The sequence below is a fragment of the Dermacentor albipictus genome, unplaced genomic scaffold (genome assembly GCF_038994185.2).
Source record: "Dermacentor albipictus isolate Rhodes 1998 colony unplaced genomic scaffold, USDA_Dalb.pri_finalv2 scaffold_35, whole genome shotgun sequence".
NCBI lineage: Eukaryota > Metazoa > Arthropoda > Arachnida > Ixodida > Ixodidae > Dermacentor > Dermacentor albipictus.
The window spans coordinates 931,618-953,669 of record NW_027225589.1 but is presented as its reverse complement, the minus strand read 5'-3'; the positions used below and the strand labels follow the sequence as shown (position 1 = coordinate 953,669).

The window sequence follows — 22,052 nt, the reverse complement described above, 5'->3', positions numbered from 1 at the left end:
TGCTATAGAGTTACATCCCCAGAGCATGTGCGAAAGTGTTGATCTATCCCCGCAAGCAGGGCACGCGTCATCAGTGTAAATCTCCGGATATATCGCATGTAACGTGAACAGGTTGGGATAGGTTTCTGTCTGCAGCAGTCTGAATGTCAGTGCCTGGCTCAGCATTTTCTTAGTGAAGCTCGAAAGGGGGAGTCCTGCTGTTGTGCATGCAGCCTACATAAGTTATTTCAAGGGTTGCAGTTAATTGTGTCACTGTATTGATCCAATGCTGAACTCATTACCATTGACCGTCTTCGCAAGATGGGTTCTGCACAGTTCTTTGAGTCCTGTGTGCTTTATATATTTCAATTCTTCTGTGCCAAGTTCGACTGAGCACCAAAGAAACCTTCGTGGATACATTTTATTCGTGCTGGAAAAACGCATTGACGGCGAAAAGTAGATGTAGTGCAGAAAGTTTATTTCTTATGAACCGAAGCTAGAGAAGGTTGTCGAGTACGGCGAATTCACGGATGCCTAAACGACATATCAAACAAACAAGACTTCGCGCACGGCTTGAAGGAGGGCCCCATGGAAATAATAGAAGAAGTAGTCATCCCACATTCTTCCAGTGATCGCCGGCAAGAGCCTGCTGACGATGAGGCTTGCGGCCCCTATTTCCTCACCGGCGCCATCGATATAAATGCGTGGACCTAAGTAAATCACAGGGATAATTGGACCTTCGTAAACGACACCGACCTTGTCGTTGAATGGTCCTCCAGTTATGACACGGAACACGAGCGTAAAGCGCGATAACTCGGCGCGCAAGTTCAGCGTTCCTTCACCGAAACAGGCCTTCCACGGCATCGACAAGACAGCGTCGCCTTCGTTGATGAAATCCACAATCACTAGCCGGGTCCCGTTGACACAGTATGGGCGGAGGGGTCCGAATCGCTGGGTCTGGTCAAGACCAGTTACGTTCAGTGCGCCAGTCTCGAGGCCAGCAAAAGGGATCTGAGAACCACCAGGATATGGCGCGTAGTACCGGGGCAATTTACCAAGAATTTTGTCCAGAGCACCCTCCAGGTCGATTCCACTGAAGTCGCAGCCAGCTAGAAGGAAAATGAGAACAATGAGACTCACATTTAGAAGCTTGAGAAGGTCTGGTCTCTTTGTCTCTTATAATGGTACAAGTGGGGTTTGTAATTTATCTAATTATAGCTATCCTTAAAACAATTAGGAGCAGCGTTAGACGAGGGGAAGTTTTCTGTAGGTATTAGATAACGTGCATGATATTTTGACAATCTGATATAGTAGGGGCATGGCACGATTTTCTAGCCAAGTTGCATCAAATGGGAAGAAAATTACAGAAACCTATACCTTAAAGTTTCCAATCTCAAGAACATTGCCCTGATCTTAAACTCTTCTACTTTGGCGTGTCTGACTCTTTTGTCGTAAATCGCAGGGGCGGCGAAATGCAAGATTTTACTTTTTAGTAAATTGACAGCGATTTCCGAAAATGCTTTTTTTTCCGCACACATTGTGCTACCTGACTTCTCACTGCAGAATTACTCACTGTGCTTACACCTGGGCTGTAAAAATTAATCGATTTTTAGCAGGCGTGGCATGATTGAGTATATTCTCAGGATCCCCATTCTATGAATCTTCCGAAAAATTCTAGCGTTAAAACGTTATTAGAGCCACCAATCAAATGCGAATTGGAGAGCCAGCAATTGCTGCTGTGCCAGTATGTGGTTACACTGAACGCTACTGAAAACTGTCATGTCCTCAGCTAAACAATGTAGAGCACGCGATCTATCCAAAATGTCTGCTACAGAGACGTTTTCAATAGGCATCAGCTGGATTCAGTTGCCCTGCTTTGTTTCTGTTTGCATCCCAAAAATTAATATTTTATTTATTGGATGAGTGACAGATATGTGTGGTAGAGATGCTTCGTATTATTGGTCGTGCTTTGTCAAGCCCAGCATCAAATAATTTCGGTTGTACTCTGAGGTTCGTTCTTTCAGCGCCTTTTCTAGGTTTAGCGTGAAATACTGCGCCAGGTAAACTTATCGAGAATGCAAGGACGAACTAAACCACTTAGCAGTTTCACTATGGGTAAGAAAGCTGTGAATTGAATAGACTCAAAAGGCTGTCTTGTGTGTCTTACACCCTTAGAAATATATATTTCGAATGCATATACACGACATTCTTATTAAGTGTGAAATCATTGACATTGCTACCTTCAAAATGTGGAATGTTTGTGTAAACCCAAGTAACTTGATGCAAGCGGAACATTATGCACTTGAACAAAATGACTATAACAGGCAAAGCAGAAGATGCCTGAATCGCTGACTTCTTTGTCTATCCTGTATTTGATCGATCTATCCATGCACACCCCACACACACACACACACACATGTGTATATATATATGTAATGAGAAGCCGACAAAGTCACCAAGGACAAATTGGAGAATTGTACTTACCAATTACATTAAAGAAATAATAAATTAATGGCAGTGAAAGTGTATAAAAAACAAAATAACGATGTTTTACTGACGTTTCTGCAGTGGGAACGGCCTTCGTTGGCGTGATACACGCATTCAAAAGTGGCGATATATTAGGTTACGGTGATGTGTCATAGCACATATCGCCGTACTGTTGCTTGTTTAAAAACAGATTGATAAATACACGTATGTAAACAGGGCACGTGATCAGAAAAAAATGCGCGCATACAAGAAATGCAGGCATAAAAAAAGGGTGGTGGTGCAATGTACATGTATCACTAGCGCTATGAGATGTCAAAATAAACGAAAAATGTAGGGAAACATGAGAGCTAGAAGTGGATGCATGCACATTTTGACATGATACCCGCCAAAATAATATTCATTATTGAATACGTAATATAATAGCTTGGGGCGACGAAACTGAATAGGAATTAACGCACTAAACGGGTAAAATGGAACGTTGGCCAGCACTTTCCTTAATTCTACAAGTTACGGCTTTAAATTTATGAATTAGATACAATTTCCAATGCTGTATTTCGTGGAGGGAACAAAAACCAGGTTGAGAGATTGTTGCAGTGATTTTATCAAATCAATTGCCCGGAATACACACTTTTTCTATAGCAGAAGATTAGGGAGGATAGCAGCAAGACACTTGTGGTTGTTAAAGTGGTATCTAAATGGCTTTTGACGAGTGGTCGTATCCAATAGGCACTCAGTGCCCTTCACATTCGCATACTGTCGCGATTGTAAGCAAAAGCAGACACACGCGCGCAGAACGAAAATGACACACGGTACCGAAATTGCTGGAACAAAGATATGCTGGTTAGATAACTGAAGGATTATGGATGATCTTATTAAATGCATACTCTTGTAATACTTTATTATTTTCCCCCAATATTTGCTATGACGTGCAAAAATATTGGTTTTGTTTTAGGCATCAGAGTTGGTTAATTTAAACTTTAGCTAAGATAATCATCACATATGTTGCGAAAAAATATCTGGAATGTCTCAGGATCACCTAGAAGAAAATGATATTTGTAAGCAGGCGACGGCACCTTGATTTGTCAAAGCGAAAAAAAATAGGCGCTTAGAGATAATTTGCCTTCCTTTAAGAATGAGCGCACTCAGCCCCTTCAAATAGAATTCAGGTGGCCCAAAGCAACTTTCCCCATACCACCAGACCTTTTTCACGTGACTTAAGCAATGCGTCTCATGTTCAATGTTGTCTTGTCAGTTCCAGCAGAAAAAAAAATCACAGTGTTCATTTTCACTAAGAGCAATGCTTGCTCACCTGTATCGTATGGAAAGCCTCCAACATATGCCGCCATCAAAATGACGGCTGCCGATGCTCTGAGAACGGTCATGTTTGCCTCTGAAAACACAAGAGGAAGATCTGCATGAAAATCTGCTGTATGAGCGCAGTGTCATATATAAGTTGCTGAAGTAATTTGAGCTATTGAAAAGGGTGACACGTAGAACACACATATTGGATAACTTGTGTTTTTTTTTCCTCAAATGGTGCCATCTTCTTTACGAAATACGGAAAAGTTTGTGGCCGTGATCGGGTCTCCATGCCACGAATATATATCGAGACCTCAGGTGGGGGCGATTCACCAGCCACTTCGACTGAGGCTTTGCCGGCGCTTTGAACCGCTCAAGTGCGTGCTAATGATGATCAATGGCACGATCTCAGTACATCAATTTGTAGGGAATACATTATTCCGCGCGAGTACAGCTTGACCTGCGAAAAGCATGTATCGCATTCTTGTCGTTAGACCAGAGAATATTACCCGTGCGTTAGGTTTTATTGCATTGATACCAAAGTTTATCGCAAGCTTGCAAGGAAAGCTAGACGCACTTTTACCAAGTTTGACGCCGAAGGTAGGCAATTCTAACACAAAGCCAAATTTGCTTCACAACGTATTAATATTTTTATTTGCTCTTATATATGTGAAAAGACTACCCCACTAGCAAGTGTTTCAGAAAGAAGCGCCGGCTTCTAATTATTCCGTTTGGTATCACTACTTCTGGAGTATTTTATAACATCGTTACAGATAGGATACTCATTATCAGGAATGATATCCCACTTGAGCACAATGTGGCTGGAAGGAAGAATGAAAAAAGTATGAGCACTGAACTACCTTAAGAGGAATGTGCCTGTTTAAAAAAAATCACATTAAAGTGACATAGTGCAAATTTTCATAAAAAATATATTTGACGTACGATTTATTTTGCAAGTTTTATGTATTTCGCGCTTACAGAGGAACTAAGTAGCTGCTACAAATTTGTAACACAGGTCTTCAAAGTATTTGGACACGTTAGTATATCATGCAGCTAGTATGCAGTAGCACTAAATTCACTTTTGGTACCTGTCTACAGGGTTACTGCGACATTTACTCTTGTCAAATGGTTACTGTCTTCATGGTCTCAAACACTCTCAAGTCTAAAGCAATATTTGTATCGAAATGAACAGACAAGCAACTTTTAGGCACTCATTGAAGTATAGAGCGTTCCGGCGTATAAACAGGTTCACCCAGAATGCGAAACTGCGGAACACTCACTTGTAGGTTCTCTCACGAAGCCCCCAGTATAGCGTCAGAAGTAGGGGCCTGAAGAATCCACTGAGAGAAACAACCTCGAAGTATCTGTGTAGTGTTTGAAAGGAATCCTACGTAGTGCAGCCTTATAAGGTGTGGATCGTTGGCTGTTACTCGCTGCAGATAAGCCATGTGTCGAAGGAAGTATGTAACATCTGCGTCACAAAGGCACCTCCTTGAGTATTGCACGCGTGTCATGTTGGATGTGCGGAATAAGCACGCCCATGGCTATAATTGTTGAGTGCTCTATATAAAAACAACCACTATATCGTACGAATTCAGCAGTGTCTGTGCTGTTATTGACCGTTTCTTTAGCTTCTGTTCGGAAAACAGCCATCCATATCGTAACCCTCGGGCAAAGCTCGGCGTTCCTAATAAGGCTGTTTCCCGGATGCTGGCTATCTGTGGTCGCATACGTCCCAATCAGAGCCCCGAAGCGAACGGTCCCCAATAATCACAGAAACGCGTACATTCACATGACGGCACGTGGCTTCCCGGTAAAAGGCTTGAAGCGCTCAGAGGCCTTATCTTATTTTGCGTTGACATCATTTAAAAAAAATAGCAGCGCAGACGACCATTTCACAAATTAGTAATGAAAATCAGTCACGTTTTCATGCAGAATGATTCCTTAATAATATAACCCATCTGGAGGCAACGTGTAACGCTTTTGCCACGAGCTTCGAATTGATGCGGAGTGCAGTGTTGGGTGTTTTTTTGGTTCCGATCCTTGGTGAACAAACAATTGTGTGTGCCATAGGTTCCATGAGCAGCTGCATATATCGAGTTCCACCTATCTACGGAAACGGTCCACATCCCTGATTACACTGCGTACAGGATTGCCGTACACTATCGTATTGCACTATCTTTGAAATCGGCCAATGAAAGCGGCAAGATAGTCGCAAAAATGCCGATATAGAAAACAGGTTGAACTCGCCGAGGATTCGTTGCTGTAAAGTCATGTGCTCATTTTGTAGATCGCATTCCTGCATGCGCATCTTTCACACACCAATTTCGTAAGTTCTCTGCCAAATTTCTAATAATAAAATACCATGTTGCCTGCTTGTAAGACACTAGATATTATTTAAGAACAATACAGACAGGCTATGATGTTCCATGGTCTCTTCCAGTGGCTAGGGTACCGATCTTTGAGAGCGGTTTACATTAGCTGTGGGGAGCGGGGGGGGGGTGGCTGCGGTTTGAGCAAGACAGGCGCAGATAAATGTGAATTCATATTGCTTTCTTGACAATCAAGCAAGTACTGAGCCTGCACTAAACAAAACTTTGCCTTACTTTAGAGATAATCTGCAGGTAATGTGTGACTGAACGTTTTTCCGCAAATGATAAACGGTCGTTTCCGTAGAACGAACAGCAGCAACCGAGAGACCTTAATACAAGATACGAGTGCTTTTGTATCTAGAAAATGGAAGACTCTGTGTGCTGAATCTGTACTAATCCGTTAAAGTACAAGTGCTTCCCGTATTTTGTCTTGAAGAGCACGTCCATTGTTTGTAGAATGTACCATCGGGGAAAATAGCCCAGGACACGCGAGAGTCGACCTAATTTTATTGGTGCGCTATTTGCTAGGATCATCAAGCGCTAACTTCTGCGTTCGAGATGTGCATACGTGACCCACTGTTTCCAGTGGTCTTGAACACAGAGTGGTAATTTGGTCGACGCTTGCACTTCCAGGGTACTTTTGTCCACGACAGTACATCTCCTTTAATGCAAATGGCATGAAGGCAGCTCATATCCGAAGCAGCAGGTTACCATAGAGAATATTGTCCTGCGAACACACTGGCACGGCCGCAGACATAAAACACTTTGTACTTGTGATATGAATGCATTGCATAGCATGTATAGAAAAAAAGATGCAATATTTCAGTCCTCAAGTTCTTAGATCACAGAAGCAACTTTAATTTCTTGAATCACTCGTCTTGTAATTTTTCCTGGTGAAAGTTGTTCTTGACCCCAAACGCCTTGTAAGGATAAACTTGCTGCTGTTAGGAGAAACAAATAGTATTCGTGAATATCCATCCTAAAGAAAACGGCAAAAAAAGATAATCACAGAACACAACGAAACAGCAACTTCTGTGTCAGAAAAACATGTACGTAGACCAACATTGTTGGAACAAGGGATGTTGCTATGGCCGACATATTGACATAGGCGCTTGTCATCAGGGTACCAAACGTTCTCCAAGGCGGTGTTAGTTGCGCATGACTTCCTGGCCTCTACCTTCATTGGGGCAGAAGAAGGTGGAGCACTTAATAGGTCAAGTGAAGCCAAAGTGTTGAAATAAAGGCAGTAAGGGTGTGCTTAGCAGTGGTGATTGTGATGGAGGAGGTATGGACGCTGCTGTCAGTTCTTACAAAGATTAGGGTTGACAAAAACAGAAAACAATGTACACATGTAAGCAGTCATTATTCCAGTAGACTTAGTCTTCCCAGAATTCAAAACAGGTATTAAGGTAAACTGTTTGCACATTTGGAAAAAGGCAATGAAGAATGAGGAAAAACAATTTGTATCAAGATGCATCTGGTTAAGATGAGTGTAAATGGTTAATGAAGGCACATTTTGAATACACATTTTGTTGAAAGCCGGTGAAGAAAGAATATATTGGCCAAATACGAAAAATAAGGACATTAAAATTAAACTCGATATGACCATAAACAGTAAAGAACAGCCTATGAAAAAAATGGGATGGGCAATATAATAACCAGGTGCAAAGTTGCGAAACGTTGAGCGCTCTTCATATTCATCCTGCTGTTTACGGCTTCAAGTTTCTGTCTTCCTGTGGAACATTTGTCTTAGTTGAATAAGGAAACGGGTAATATTTTAAAGTCTAAGGTCAAATGCTCTTCAACGTTTCAGAATTATTATAATGATAGAAAATATTATGGGCAGTTCATCTGGGTGGGCTTTCATTCACCAGTAGTTTCCAGAGCTGTAAGCTCAAAATTTAATGGTCTAAATGGACCGTAGTTCCTGGAAAACCATTAGCTGGTTTTTTTTTTCAACACAGGTGCCTACACACTATATAAGTTGGCAGGAGCGCTATCGAGCTACAATATACTTGTTTCCACAACCAAAGTGAAGCTCGGTAACAATGAGTAAAAGAAACTAACATCATTCCACAATACTGATTCAAGTCATCTGGAAAAGTTACTGAACTTATTGTACACCTCTCACCCCACCATATACACATTTATACACCACACTGGCTCTCATAGTGTCAACCATGCTATTCTAACACTAGGCATCAAGTGATGAGAATTAGGGGATAAGAAGGCACAATTCTTTTTGTTAGAATATTCAAATGTAATTTACAATAATGCTAGATTTCAACTAACAAAGGAGGAGCTGGTTTGTGAGATAGTGACTAATCCATACGAAAGCTCCTGACATTCTGTACAGCAGAACGTCACCGACGAGGTGTTATGCGCCCAAGTGCACTCTTTCACACACAACGACATCCTGCAGGCAAGCCTTGTGACAACGTTAGAGTTTAAAAAACACCCCAGTGAAAGGCAAAGAGTGCCAAATTTGATGAAAATTACAAAAGATTATTCGAATATTCTTTATGCTTACCATTCGTTAAAGATTTAAAGACTGTTCTCTACAGGTGCTGTAAACAGGCACCCTACCCTGCTTTTACAGTCGTAGCAACGATGATCTGGAGCGCAGACAATGAGAAATGCTTATAAAGTTTATGCAAGAGTATGTCCTACAAATTACACCCCATTTCACATTCCAATCTGTTGGAGAAGAAAGAGGAAAATTTTATTTTCTGGTGGAGCATGCTTACTAAAGAGTAAAGGAAACTATTGTACCCTAATCATTGCAGTTGCCGATGCCTGTGCACAATCAGTTCCATATAATATGGGAGATACAACTGTTTTTGCACATGCACTCCAAGCTGCTACTTTATCACTATACAGATGTTATACGTTTAGGGCAACTTAAAGCTCTCTATTCAATTTATCTCATATGACACAATTGGAATGTAATATTCTGCAAATAAGTTAAACGCTATGTGTCATCCCATACAATGAAACACCTTTGAAGAACCTGAATTGTCACCTGAGCTGTGGTGGCAATTCGTGGTGGTACCTGGGCCGTGGTGCAAGGTCATCTTGCATGCGCATCGCTTTCCAGCGCAAATGTGTTGTATACTTCTGCTGCCGTCTTCAGTCGTCGCCAGGCTATGTTGTTGCCGTTCGCTCTCCTCATGATTCGACATTGTGCTGCAGAAATACTTGTTTTTAACCGATTTGCATGCATTTTGGTATTTTACTGTGGCTAGCATAATATCGCTATCCGTACAGTGGATCCTGACGGTTATAGTGCATTTACCTTTGGCCGGCAGCCCTGCTACTTCCAATGTCACAGCACGGACGCCAGATGTGCCCTATTTCCTGTTATCACTGGACGTTTTCGTTGCTCTCTTGCGGATGACCGTTATGCGACACAACGTGAGGAGTTTCACACCCTTTCAAATGACTTTAACGACTTTGTTGACTTGATCAAAGCCTCTTTAGGCCTCCCAAGTACCGTTTCTCACACCACTAGTCGGGACACTGCGCCACCGTCCGTACCGTGTGCCATACGCCACACATCGTCTTATCATCGAACAAGTTGACGACATGCCTCAATTTGGCGTCATCAGATCATCTTGCAGTTCTTGATCGCACCCTATAGTACTCGCTAACAAAACAATATGGCTTACTTTATTTCTAGGCGCAATATTGTCACCTCAACAAGATTGCATGAACGTATATGTACTCCCTAACGTGCAAACAGGGCGCCACGGATTGTCTACGTGATTGCAAATTCTTTACTCCTCTTCCATCACTAAAATTTCTGGCATACTTCCGCGAATGCTACCGAGCAGAAATAGAAGCATGTGGCGATGGATCTATCTGAAAGAGTGGTCGGTTCCGGTACTTAGTTCCTCCCGAGGAACCATGACTTCGAAACGTTGCATTATATTAGCCTTATGATTTGCTATCATGGGCAGAACGCATTGCGTTTTTGTACTCTAGTTGATTACTGTTTCCTTTATTTTAATTTATTTTGAATCTGCGTTCAGTCATGATGATCGCGCTGCATGTCACAACTTGCGGCCAATACTAGAGTTTTCCTCAGAGATCGTCAGAATGACAAAGAACATTCTCGCAAGGACGGGTATGCAGTCTTGTCATTAGTTCCAAATATAAATTTTTCAATGAGAATTTCTGTCTGAAAGGGCGAAGCTGACTCTATCAAGTCTATAGGATTGCATTTGGCACAACGAATTTTTAGGTTTATTAGAAAAGTCTCAGTCTACAATATATTTTTTTTATTGTACGGCAGACAATAATTTCAGTGTGCTCTAACCACGTGGCCTAGTGATCACTCACCTGTATTCTGTGGGATCGCTACAGTTTTGACGCCAAACAAATGAGAGCAGTCAAACTTTCTACGACTGCCACGCGAATAGAAGCCGAATATGATCATAAACCCCTGCAATAGGAGCACAGGCACATATGAAAACTGAAGAAAAACAGTCATTGCCATTCCACTTAGCGAAGAACAATGACTAGTGAAGCTGTGTATGTGGGTTCCTTAATGAAGAACTGCACCTCCACCATGAGTCGGCCCGGAATCATACTATCATCCAGATCGGCCCATGTATGGGGAGCGGTTAACACCTTCTTCACCTCCGCCGTAAGTGCACCTGGTGTGGCACTATCTTCGAGATCGGCCCACGTATTTGGAAGGATTAACGTGCCTGCTTCACCTCCGCGGTAGGTCGGCCCGCCATTGCACTATATTTGGGATTGGCTCATGTATGGGGTGTGTTTAACGCCTGTTTCCCTTCCGCCCCGGGTCGACCCGGTATTGTACAATATTCGCAATCGGCCCACGTAGGGAGAATGCTTAATGCCTGCGTGACCTCCGCGGCATGTCGGCCCGGCATTGCACCATCTTCGAAATTTTTTTCTACACGCGGACAAGATAGCGGGGAAAGTCGCTTTAATATTTCGCCCATTCAAATAGCACATCGAAAACGCACATATTGGGTGGCTTATGTTTTGCCTAAACTTGGGCTAACTAGCTTTGTAATAAATTATCTGAACTTTGTGTGTGTGCGCGGTTACCTTGATGAATATAGTTGAAGCCAATTTGACTCACTGTTCATGTGCCTGCAGGTGTGTGCCGCTCTTCAACGAACATCTTTTACGCCATCCTTGATAACTGGATTTTTTTTAAAATTGGGCGCAAACAAACACGGACGAAGAAAAGGAACAACACGAGAACGAGCGCTCCCTAAGAACTGTTTTTTTTAAGAGCCACATGTTTAAATACCGACAGATGTGCGCGATATAATCTACAGAGCACGCCTATAGCGCATTTAAGAACACTCGTTATAACATGCCGCAGAAGAACGCTACCCGGTCAACATAAAAACAGCAACGCCCATAAAACGAGCACTTACGATGAAAATGCGTTCAATATATGATGACAAAAGCGAATTTTCTTTAACCAGCAATGAACAGAAAGATGACTGACGCATATTTCCTTTTGTTTTGCAATCCAGTCAGCGTCCACAATTTCTCTCGCGGTTTGATTTTTATGCCTAAACAAAATGTCGGTGCTACTAAGACAAGGTGAGCAATGATGTTCTTGACAATGCATTCCCAAATGCGTACTCGGGCGACCTTTCAGTCTAGACAAGTGTTGCCTTGGTCTCATGTTAATACATCTCGCAGTATTCCCTACGTACACGTGACCACACGTCATAGGAATCTGATGCACAACTTTCTTCGCGCAATCAACAAATTGGTTCTCACGGGGATGTTTCATACTACATTCTTTATTTGCATCATCCTTACTTTACAACCTATTTTTACCTTATAGCACACACTACCTATTTTGTTTTTTGCTGAAAACACCATTTTTGCTTCGTAACTCCCAGCCACCTTTCTAAGCCTGTGTAAAAAGCCTTGCACACAGACTCCATTTAAATGGAACTTCATTTCGTTTAAAAATAGATCTGTTCCAACTAGGCTGACTCGCAGTTATGCTTGATAACTAGGTGCATGCCAATGGGATTGTACAACTCTACAATAAGGAAAAAGATGCCATAAGTTTCTCAGATGTGGAGCAGAACAGAACCTACGCAACTAGGGTTCCTGAAGAACAGCAGCCAGAAACATTAGCAGGCTGTGGCACTAATGGATGGGGAAGTGCCACTTTTTAATGAATGCCTTTGATGAGAACACATTAGTCAGCTGTTCCATGAATGCACTGGGTATGTGCCACTCATCAATGAGCCACTCGCCACCTTGGTTTCATTAGTGTGCGTCAAACCAGGGAACAATTGCCAACGTTCGAAGGAATCGGCATGCCACCCTCGTCGTTTTGGAGGTCACGCGCGAACTTTTCGGCATTGCCACTAGATGGAGCAGCGTGCCCAGAAAGAAGGTTGAGAGAGGTTCCCGGCTGCCGCGTGACGTGTTTCTCAGCATTCACATGCATGTCCGCCACATGTATTTCAGACGTCATGGGTTAATAGATGGCCTAGCGTATTCTTAGGGGAGCACGAAAGAACAGCCCTGCTGAAGTACATGCATCCCACATAAGTGGTTTCAATGGTAGAAATAAATTGTATCGCTGTATTGATATAGCGCTGAGCGCATTAACATTGACAGTCGTCCCAAGTATGGTTCCACAGAGTTTCTATGTGCCTATCAAATTTGATGTTCCAGTGCGCAAGAAAAAACCTTTGCAAATAGTTTGCAGCGTTGTTGAAAAAAAAAAGAAAACGAGAACGATATGTAGTGCAGAAAGTTTATTTCTTATGAACTGAAGGTAGAGAAGATTATCGAGGACAGAGAATGCACTTATGATAAACAACATGTCAACCAGACGAGACATCGCGAATTGCTTGCCGGAGGGCCCCACGGAAATATATGAAGAAGTAGTCATTCCACATTTTTTCAGTGATAGCCGGCAACAGCTTGCTCAGGATCATGCTAGCCATCCTTACTTCTGGACCGGCGCCATTGATATATATGTGTGCGTCTACGGTAATCACGGGGATAGTTGGCCCTTCGTAAACGAGAACTTCGTTGTTTTCCGATCCTCCAGTTGTGACACGGAATACGAGCGTAAACCGCGACAATGCGGTCCGCAAGTTTAGCGTGCCTTCTCGTCCAAAGCAGGCCCTCCACGGCAGCGACAGGGTTGCGTCACCATCGTTGATGACATCCACACTCATGAGCCGGGTTCCGTTGACACAGTATGAGTGGAGCGGTCCGTATCTCCGGATCTTGTCCAGGCCAGTTACGTTCAGTGTGCCAGTTTCCAGACCAGCAAAAGCCCTCCGAAATCCACGATCATCTGGCGCGTGGTACCGGGGCAATTTGCCTAGAATTTTGTCCAGGGCTCCATCCAGGTCGATTCCACTAAAGTCGCAGCCGGCTTAAATGAAAACAAGAACAATGAGATCCACATTTAAAAACTTCAGAACGTCTGGGAGTTTTTTCTCTTATAAAGGTAAAGCGGAGTTTGGAATTTATTTATTTATGGAACAGAGTGCAGGTTTCCTAAAAAAAATACGGAGCTGCGTTAAACAAAGTAGATTTTCGTTTAGTTATTGTATAATGCACATATTTTTTGAAAATCTGCTATGATAGGTGCACGGCACGCTTTCCTCGTCAAGTTGCATCCAGCGGGAAAAATATTACAGACACCTATGCTGGAAGTTCCCAGTGTCCTGGATATTAACCCTAATGTTAAGGCCTTCTTACTTCGGTGTTTCTGAACATATTGGCGTAAATCACGGTGATGCCGATATTGCACGATTTTACTTTTGAGTAACGTCACAGTGACCTCCATCAAAATACTTTATTTCTGCCCACATCGTGCTAATTGACTTCTTCCTGCAGTAATACTTATCGTGGTTACACTTAGAGTGTAAAAGTAAATCTATTCTTAGCAGGCCTGGCATGTTTGCATATATTCTCAGGGTCCACATTCTCCTAATTCTCCCAAGTATTCTAATGTTAAAAAACGACTAGAGCCGCGAACCAAATGCGAACTGCAGAACCAGTGATTGCTGCTGGTCCAGAGCATGGCTACTCTGAACGCAATTGAAAACTCGTGATCTCGCCTAAACAAACTAGCACACGTGATTTATCAAAACTTTGGCTACAGAAACGTTTTCGATATTTATCAGCTGGATATAATGGTCCTGCTTTTTCTGCTGGCATAAAAAAGAGACCTTTCGAGGATGAGTGAGACGTATGTGTGGTAATAATGCTTTGTGGTATGGTTCTATCCTTCTTAAGCCCAGCATCGATCAATTTCGGTTGTATTCCGGCGTTCGTGTTTTCTGCACCATTTTTACATCTCTGCCATGAAATACTGTCCCAGTTAGTTTTATTGAGAAACCTGGGGCCAACGGAGCCGCATGATTTTAGTGATGCTTAAAAAATCTGTAAATGGAATCTAATCTTTAAATTGAAAGACATATTTCGCGTGCAAAAACATTAAACGACCTTATCGTGTGAGAAATTGTTGACGGCACAGTCTTAGCTATAGAAAATTTGGTGCAAGTCTAAGTAACTTCTTGCAAGAGCAATAATATGCAAATTAAGAAGTTGACAACAAGCAAAGTAAAAGATTTATAAGATGGCGAACTTGTTAGTCAATCCTGAATTCAGGCATCCAACCAAACATTGTATGTGTGTATATATATATATATATGTATATATATATATATATATATATATATATAACGAGAGACATCGTTGAAAGCAGAGAAGCACTAAGGAAACATGACAGGACTTTACTGTCACTTCGGCCGTGGGACCGACCTTCGTCGGAGTGGGACACACATGCAACAGCAGCGATATACGATATAACAATGATGACCAACTCTTTGCACGTATGACCTCACTGTTACTGGTTTAAAACCGAATTCATGAAACACGTATGTAAGTAGGGCAGGTGCTATGCCAAAAATTCATCGACTACAAAAAAGGCACGTCAAAGAAGGACATAGTGTGGGGGCGGCATCGGACATGTGGAACCGGCATAATTAGATGTCAATATAGAAGAGAGAAGTCAGGAAACATGAGGTCTGGAAATGCACGGGCACAAATTTTGACATCAAGGTGACAAAAAAGTGATGGGGATAAGTGTATATGTAAAATACTAATAAGAAGTAACGAAACTCGCGAAGAGACCAAACAGATAAATACGAAATTTTGTCAGCCCTTTTGTTGATTCTACAGGTTACCGCTTTATTTCGTGTATTAGATGAGATTGTAGAAGCTTTCTTTTGGGGGGGGGGGGGGAGACAAAATCAAATTGAAGGATTGTGGCGGTCATTTCATCAAATCAGTAGCCCGGAATACCCACGCGTTTTGATAGCGGTAGATTAGGAAGGATACTATTATGACAATTATGGTTGTTATAGCGGTATACGAACGGCTTTTGACGAGAGTCCGCATCCAGTACGTTCTCGATTCCCTTCACTTTCGCACACTGTCGCGATTATTAGCAAAAGCACACACATACACGCACAAAACGATACACTCTGCCGAACTTGTGCAAATAATTTTAGCTATGTATAGACCTCAATGATAATGGCTGGTCTTATTATATTTTTGTTCCTACTACACGTTATTTCATTTGCCCTGCTATTTTCCATCACGCACAGGAGCATTGGTAATTTACCTCCATAAATGATTTTGTCCTAAGCTCAATTTATGTTGTATTCAAAGTGAGCTAAGGTATCAACAAATATGTCCCAAACTGTTGGAAACGTATGTTGGACGTTTCAGCATCACCTCTAGGAAGAAGAAATTTGTCACCAGGCAACGTTACCTTTCCTTTGTCAAAGAGACAAAATATAGCCTTTTAGCGAAAGTTTCTGTTGACTTAGGAATTAGCTTGCTTGGCCCTTCGAAATAGATTTCAGATTGTCCAAGACAACGTTGCCTCTGCCACTTGACTTTTTCACTTAACTTCGGCAATTGATCTCCATGTTCGATGCCATCCTGTACCGTTCTGACAAAACAAAGTTCGCAGCGCGCACTCACATCGGCACGATGCTTGCTCACCTGTATCGTATGCAGTGCTTCCAGCATATAGCGCCATCAAAACGACGGCTGCCAAAGCTTTGACAACGGTCATGCTTGCCTCTGCAAACAGAAGAGGAAGACCTTCATGAAAACCTTTTTTATCAGTGCAGTGTCATATAAAGGTTTCTGGAATTGATTACGCTGTTGAAAAGGGTGAGACGTAGAACGAACATATTGGAAAATTTCTGTTTTTCCTCAACAAGGCGTCATCATCGCCAGCAAATACGGATATGTTTATGTCCGTGCTCGGGTCTTTATACCATGAATATATAAAGAAAGCTCAGGTTTGGGAGGCGTTTGCCATGCTGTCAATTCAGCAACAATTTTGACTGAGGCTTAACCAGGGCTTTTACTGCTGAATATCAATGGCACAATCTATGTACATCATTTTCTAGTGCATTCTGTATTCCGCACGAGTACCACGTGACCTGCAAAAGCTGGTATTGCGTTGTTCATAGAAGATGGGAAATTGCCCGCGCTATAAGTTTTATTGCATTCGTACCAGAGTTTATCCTAAGCGTGCATGAGCAGGTATGCGCACATTTACGAAGTTGGACACCAAAGGCCGCCAAGTTTGGTCCAATAACACACACACACACACACACAATATATATATATATATATATATATATATATATATATATATATATATATATATATATATTGCTACACCAGCAAGTAAGTGCATAATTAAGCACAACGTGGTTGTAAGAAAAGATGATAATAAATGTGAGCCCTGGCCTACCTTAACTAGAATGTATCTGTTAGAAGGAATCGCAATAAAGTGACCTAGGGCAAATTTTATTAAAACAAACACATGAGACGCACGATTTATTTTGGAAGCCTTATGTATTTGGCGCTTACAGAGGAACTGATGAGTTACAACAACTTTGTAACATATATTGTAGCGTTCCTAACTAGAACGGCAACAGAAATGACATCATCTAAGTGAGACGGGTGTCGTCCGCCATTTTATTCCAACTTCTTCCTTCTCACTTCTCCCCTAGCACCTTCCTTCGTCTTCTTTCATGCGTCCAGCGCAGACCGCTTCACTCTTCCGGATTTCTTTTAATTACACCTCCTGGGGTAATACTTGAAAACGTTTCCAATAGCGGCGCACTCCGTTTGGCCCGAGGCTCCGGCGTACCAGACATTCTTCAATATTCCATGCTGGCATGCAGTCTTAATAACTTGAAATGGTCCGCAATATTTTGAATTTGAGGGCACAGCTCCTTTCCTTACAAGGACATAGTCTCCAGGCTGTATGTCCGGTATCTCGCTACTGTGCCTTTTATCAAAGTTTCGCTTCATGCGGCGCCTGTAGATCTCCTGTTCTTTGACAGTTTTCCTTACTTCCGCAAGTTCGAGGTTCTCTAGGAGACCTAGCTCACGATCTGCAGGAAGTATGGGCGCTGTACCTGAAGTTACAAAATGAGGGCTGCAGCCTAAACTCGTGGTGTATGATCTGTTGTGATGCTTCACAGCGGCCTCGAGACAGCACTTCCAGCCACCGGCAAAGTCTGGATACATCTTCAGATACTGTTTGATGTCTCGTATGGCACGTTCCGCTAGGCCGTTTGCTGCCGGGTGGTATGGAGAAGAATACTTTATCATGATGCCGTGCTCCTGGGCCCACTTTGATAATTTGGCACTCCGAAAAGCCGGCCCGTTGTCGCAGACGAGCGTCTTGGTGTGTTTAAAACACTCAGCTTTGAGGAGGTCTATTACGCTGTTTGCGTCTTCTTTGCCAGCTTTAGCCGCAATCGTCCGTGTGCACTCATCTATGGAGAGCAAGAAAGCTTGCGTTCGCTTGACTCCTTCCCCCTTCTTTTTGAGCTCCGCGAAGTCCAAATGAATTACTTCGAACGGGATGCTTGAATATTCAGGGTTTGTCATAACGTCTGTCGATTGCTTGAATTTAACTTTGTTCACCTGGCAGAGGTGGCATGTGCGGATGTAATGGCTGATGTCGTTTTTCATGCCCGGCCATGTGAATCTCATGAGCAATTTCTTATAAGTGCGCCAGAAGCCATCATGTCCACCCGATTCAGGGGTGTCGTGGTATAGATGAAGAATCCTTGGAATCATAGTTGGTGGTACGTGATACCTTCCATTGATAAACTGGAGCTCTTCTGTACCTTCCCATAGCTTAATATGATTGATTGTATCTGGATTATTGCTTGATTCCTGTACAAGTTTTCTTGATAGTGCGTCAGCGTCAGTGAGGAGTGGGCCAGGACGGTGCGAAATTACGAAATCAAATTGTTGCAGATAGTTCACCCATCTAGCAATGCGGCCTCTTGGCTGGGCCATGCTCAGAAGTTGAGTCAATGCTTGATGGTCCGTGAAAAGTATGAATTTGGCACCTTCCAGGTAAGTACGAAAGTACTGCACAGCTTTTAAGACGGCCAGAGCTTCCTTTTCTGTGGTACAGTAATTGATTTCGGCGGGTTTCAGGGTATAGCTGTAGTACCCCACGACGTAGTGTTTGGTTTTATCAGCTTGTTTGGATGGCTTCTGGTATAGAACTGCACCGGTAGCATAATGTGATGCGTCCGTGTTCAGCACGAAAGGCAAGGAAAAATCCGGTATTCGCAAGATGGGGTCCGACGATATTAGTTTTACAAGCTCACGATAGACAGCTTCGCACTTCTAGTCCCAATGAAAAGGCACGTCTTTCTGAGTTAAACGTGTGAGGCACCTTGTTCTCAGTGCGTAGTCTTTGATAAATGCCCGGAAGTGTCCTGCAAGGCCAAGAAAAACGCGCAGGGAGTGCACATCGTAAGGCTTTACCAGCTTGGAGATTCTCTCTACCGATTCTTGCTTGGTGCTTTTAGTCTGTCCATCAAACACCCTGCCAAGAAATACTACGGTATCTTGAAAGAACGCACTTTTCTTGAAGTTGACTTTGAGTTGGGCAAGACTGAGGGCATGAAGAACTTTTGAAAGATGACTACGGTGTTCGTCCTTTGTCTTTGAGTAGATGATGATGTCGTCGATGTACACATTGCAAAATATGCCCAGGTAAGGTTTCAGAATGTCCGTCATAATCTTCTGAAACCACGCAGGGGAGTTTTTCCAACCAAATGGTAGGCGGTTGTACTCAAACAAGTCAAATGGGGTTATGAACGCGGTGTACTTCTTCGTTTCTTCACTTAGTGGAATCTGCCAAAAGCTCTTGCAGAGATCTATTCGTGAAAACCAATGGCAACCACCGGTTTCGTCAATGATGTCGTCGATTCTCGGCATTGGATAAGGTATCAATTCAGTTTGACGATTGAGAGCCCGGTAGTCTGTGCAGAGGCGGAATGTCCCGTCTTCTTTAGGTGCAATAGTGATAGGAGAAGCAAATGGGGATACAGAAGGCCGGATGATACCTGCGTCTAACATTTCTTGCAACTCCTTTTTCAGCCACACCTTTTTATCTCTGGACATATTATAGGGGGTTCTACGAACCACTGTTTTATCTGCGAGCTCGAAAGGAACGACATGGGATTTCATTGCTGGAGGGTAGCTTCCTATGCATATAAGCTCTGGGTACTTAGTCTTGATGTCTTCGTGGTGAAAAATTAGCCTTGATACACTAGGTTCTTCACCAGGGTCTTCTGTTCTTATCGTGTCTTCGGCCATTACCTTGTCATCCCAATAGAGGTTCATCTTAAGTTTTTTCATGTCTGGACGGGACAAAAGAAAATCGTAGGTGACATTGGGAATGGCCAATACGTCACTGGTAATAGCATTTCCTTGAAATTCAATAGCCAGGGTTACCCATTCGCTATGCATGGTCACTGACCCATCGTAGGCTTGGACACGCAATGTTCTACCAGCGTGCAGACGACTGGCATCCACTCGAGTCTTGTTGATAATAGATACCGAAGCTCCACTGTCAACGAGAGCCTTCACTTCGATGCCATCTACCTTAATGGGGGCGTACAATAAGCTTGACGACACCAAATATACTGTCTCACTGAAGCTCTTTTTCTGGGGCTTGTGATGCACGGTAGACAGATTATGTGGAAGTAGGTTGCCGTGAACTGCGGTAATTGGTTCTTCACCATCCTCACAGTCAAGATTTACGCTTCCCAGAGATTTGTTTATGAAGCTGTGTTCACATTCAGTTGACGGCAACGACTCTAGATTGGAATCAAGTTGCTCTGTTCTACCATCTGGCTGTCTTCTCGATGTAATTCTTGGCACTGAGGTCTGTAGAAAGTTCAGAAGGTCATCAAACGTTCTTGGACCTTTGAGCTGGACATGACTACGGATCTCGATACACAACCCTTGCGTTATCAAAGCTACAACAGCAGAAGACGACAGCTTCGGTTCTGCAGAATACAACAGGCGACGCTTCTCAAGACAGTACTCAAGCAGAGAGCCACCTGTATAACTGAACCGCAGTGCCGCATCCCATCTTTCTACTGCGTTGCCTTCGAAAGCCCCTAAAAAGTTGCTTTTCCACAGTTCCCAACATGTTGTTCCATAATCCATGAGTTGCACGTCATACCATTTTCTGGCTATACCGCCCAAATAGCGGCGCATATGCAAAATCTTTGTGTCGTCGGAGTGCCACAGATTCTTGTCACAGGCGTACTCGAAAAAACACAGCCAGTAGTGTGCATTTTGCGATTTTCCTTCAAAAACATCTGGTTCAACAATACTTCGTGCTGACTGCTCTCGACTAAGCGCTTGGACGAAAGTTCTCATTATTTCGATCTGTTGTATAATGTTCCTTTGCAGTTCCATAACACTCAAGTCTAGGCTCACCTTCCCGGCAGGCGTTTCCTCTTTGAGGGTACCACGTCGTATGGGTTCCAGAACGAGTTCGCTCAGTGTCTGCAGTTGTAGATTCACTGTCACCGATCCTGTTTGCACGAGGGCTTGGCGGCTGATTGCAGCTTGTTGCAGTACCACGTTGATCAGCGCGGTAGAACTAACTTCAAGAGGAAGGTCCGTCGCTGGCTCACCGTGCACTTGGTATCGGGTGAACACAACAGACTCTGATGACGCCTGGTCGACGAAAAACGTCACCCGCATCGCTGGTCTTCGAAAACTGTCGGCTGCGCCAAAATGTAGCGTTCCTAACTAGAACGGCAACAGAAATGACATCATCTAAGTGAGACGGGTGTCGTCCGCCATTTTATTCCAACTTCTTCCTTCTCACTTCTCCCCTAGCACCTTCCTTCGTCTTCTTTCATGCGTCCAGCGCAGACCGCTTCATATATATTCAAAGTATTTCAGCAGGTCGGCTTTCTGAACATTTTTGCACCATTGGTATATGATGCCGCTATCATGCAGTAGAAGTAAATTACCCTTTGGTGCCTGCCTACAGGATTACTGTGGTAGTCACTCTTTCCAAAAGGTTACTGTTTTGATGGTCGTAAATTCGTTTAAGTCTAAACCAATAATTTCAACAAAATGAGCAAACACGAAGAATTTAGGCGCTGATTGCAGTATAGAACGTTCCGATTGATCAAGTGGTCGACAAGAGTGCAAAATTGTGGAACACTCACTTTTCGGTTCTCTCACGAAGCCCCAAGTATAGCGTCAGAAGTACGAGCCTAAAGCAACCCCTGACAGAAAGGACTTCAATGTATCTGCGCAGCGTTTGAAAATGATTCTGCGCCGTGCAGATTTATAACGTATTGGGCATGGGCTGTTACTCGCTGTAGATAAGCCAAGTGTCGTAACTTCTGCGTCGCAAGGACGCCTGCATAAATATTGTATGCGCATCATGTTGCACTTCCCGGATAAGCACATCTGTCACTGTAATTGCTGTGCACTCTATATAAAAACGACCATTATATCATACGAATTCAGAAAGCTCAGTGGTCTCAACGA

General features: G+C 43.1%; 1 protein-coding gene and 1 long non-coding RNA gene across 3 annotated transcripts; both read right to left on the bottom strand.

The window, feature by feature from the left end:
• Nucleotides 1–440: 440 nt before the first annotated feature.
• Nucleotides 441–11,381, bottom strand: LOC135897246 (uncharacterized). Of its 2 annotated transcripts, none has more exons than XR_010562979.1 (3): nucleotides 5,046–5,131; nucleotides 3,776–3,856; nucleotides 441–1,088 (listed from the first exon to the last, which is right to left on the bottom strand). XR_010562979.1 is itself a non-coding variant. In XM_065425829.1 (3 exons), the coding sequence occupies exons 1-3, from the start codon at nucleotides 11,258–11,260 to the stop codon at nucleotides 526–528; spliced, it is 651 nt and encodes a 216-aa protein (XP_065281901.1). In that variant the 5' UTR covers nucleotides 11,261–11,381; the 3' UTR covers nucleotides 441–525. The 2 variants fall into 2 exon arrangements, 1 of the variants encoding a protein (XP_065281901.1); XM_065425829.1 differs by lacking the exon at nucleotides 5,046–5,131 and adding an exon at nucleotides 11,254–11,381.
• A 1,517-nt stretch (nucleotides 11,382–12,898) lies between these two features.
• LOC135897238 (uncharacterized) lies at nucleotides 12,899–21,828 on the bottom strand. Its single transcript, XR_010562978.1, has 3 exons — nucleotides 21,725–21,828; nucleotides 16,194–16,274; nucleotides 12,899–13,545 (listed from the first exon to the last, which is right to left on the bottom strand). It is a non-coding gene; the product is annotated as an uncharacterized lncRNA (long non-coding RNA).
• Between the last annotated feature and the right edge of the window lie 224 nt (nucleotides 21,829–22,052).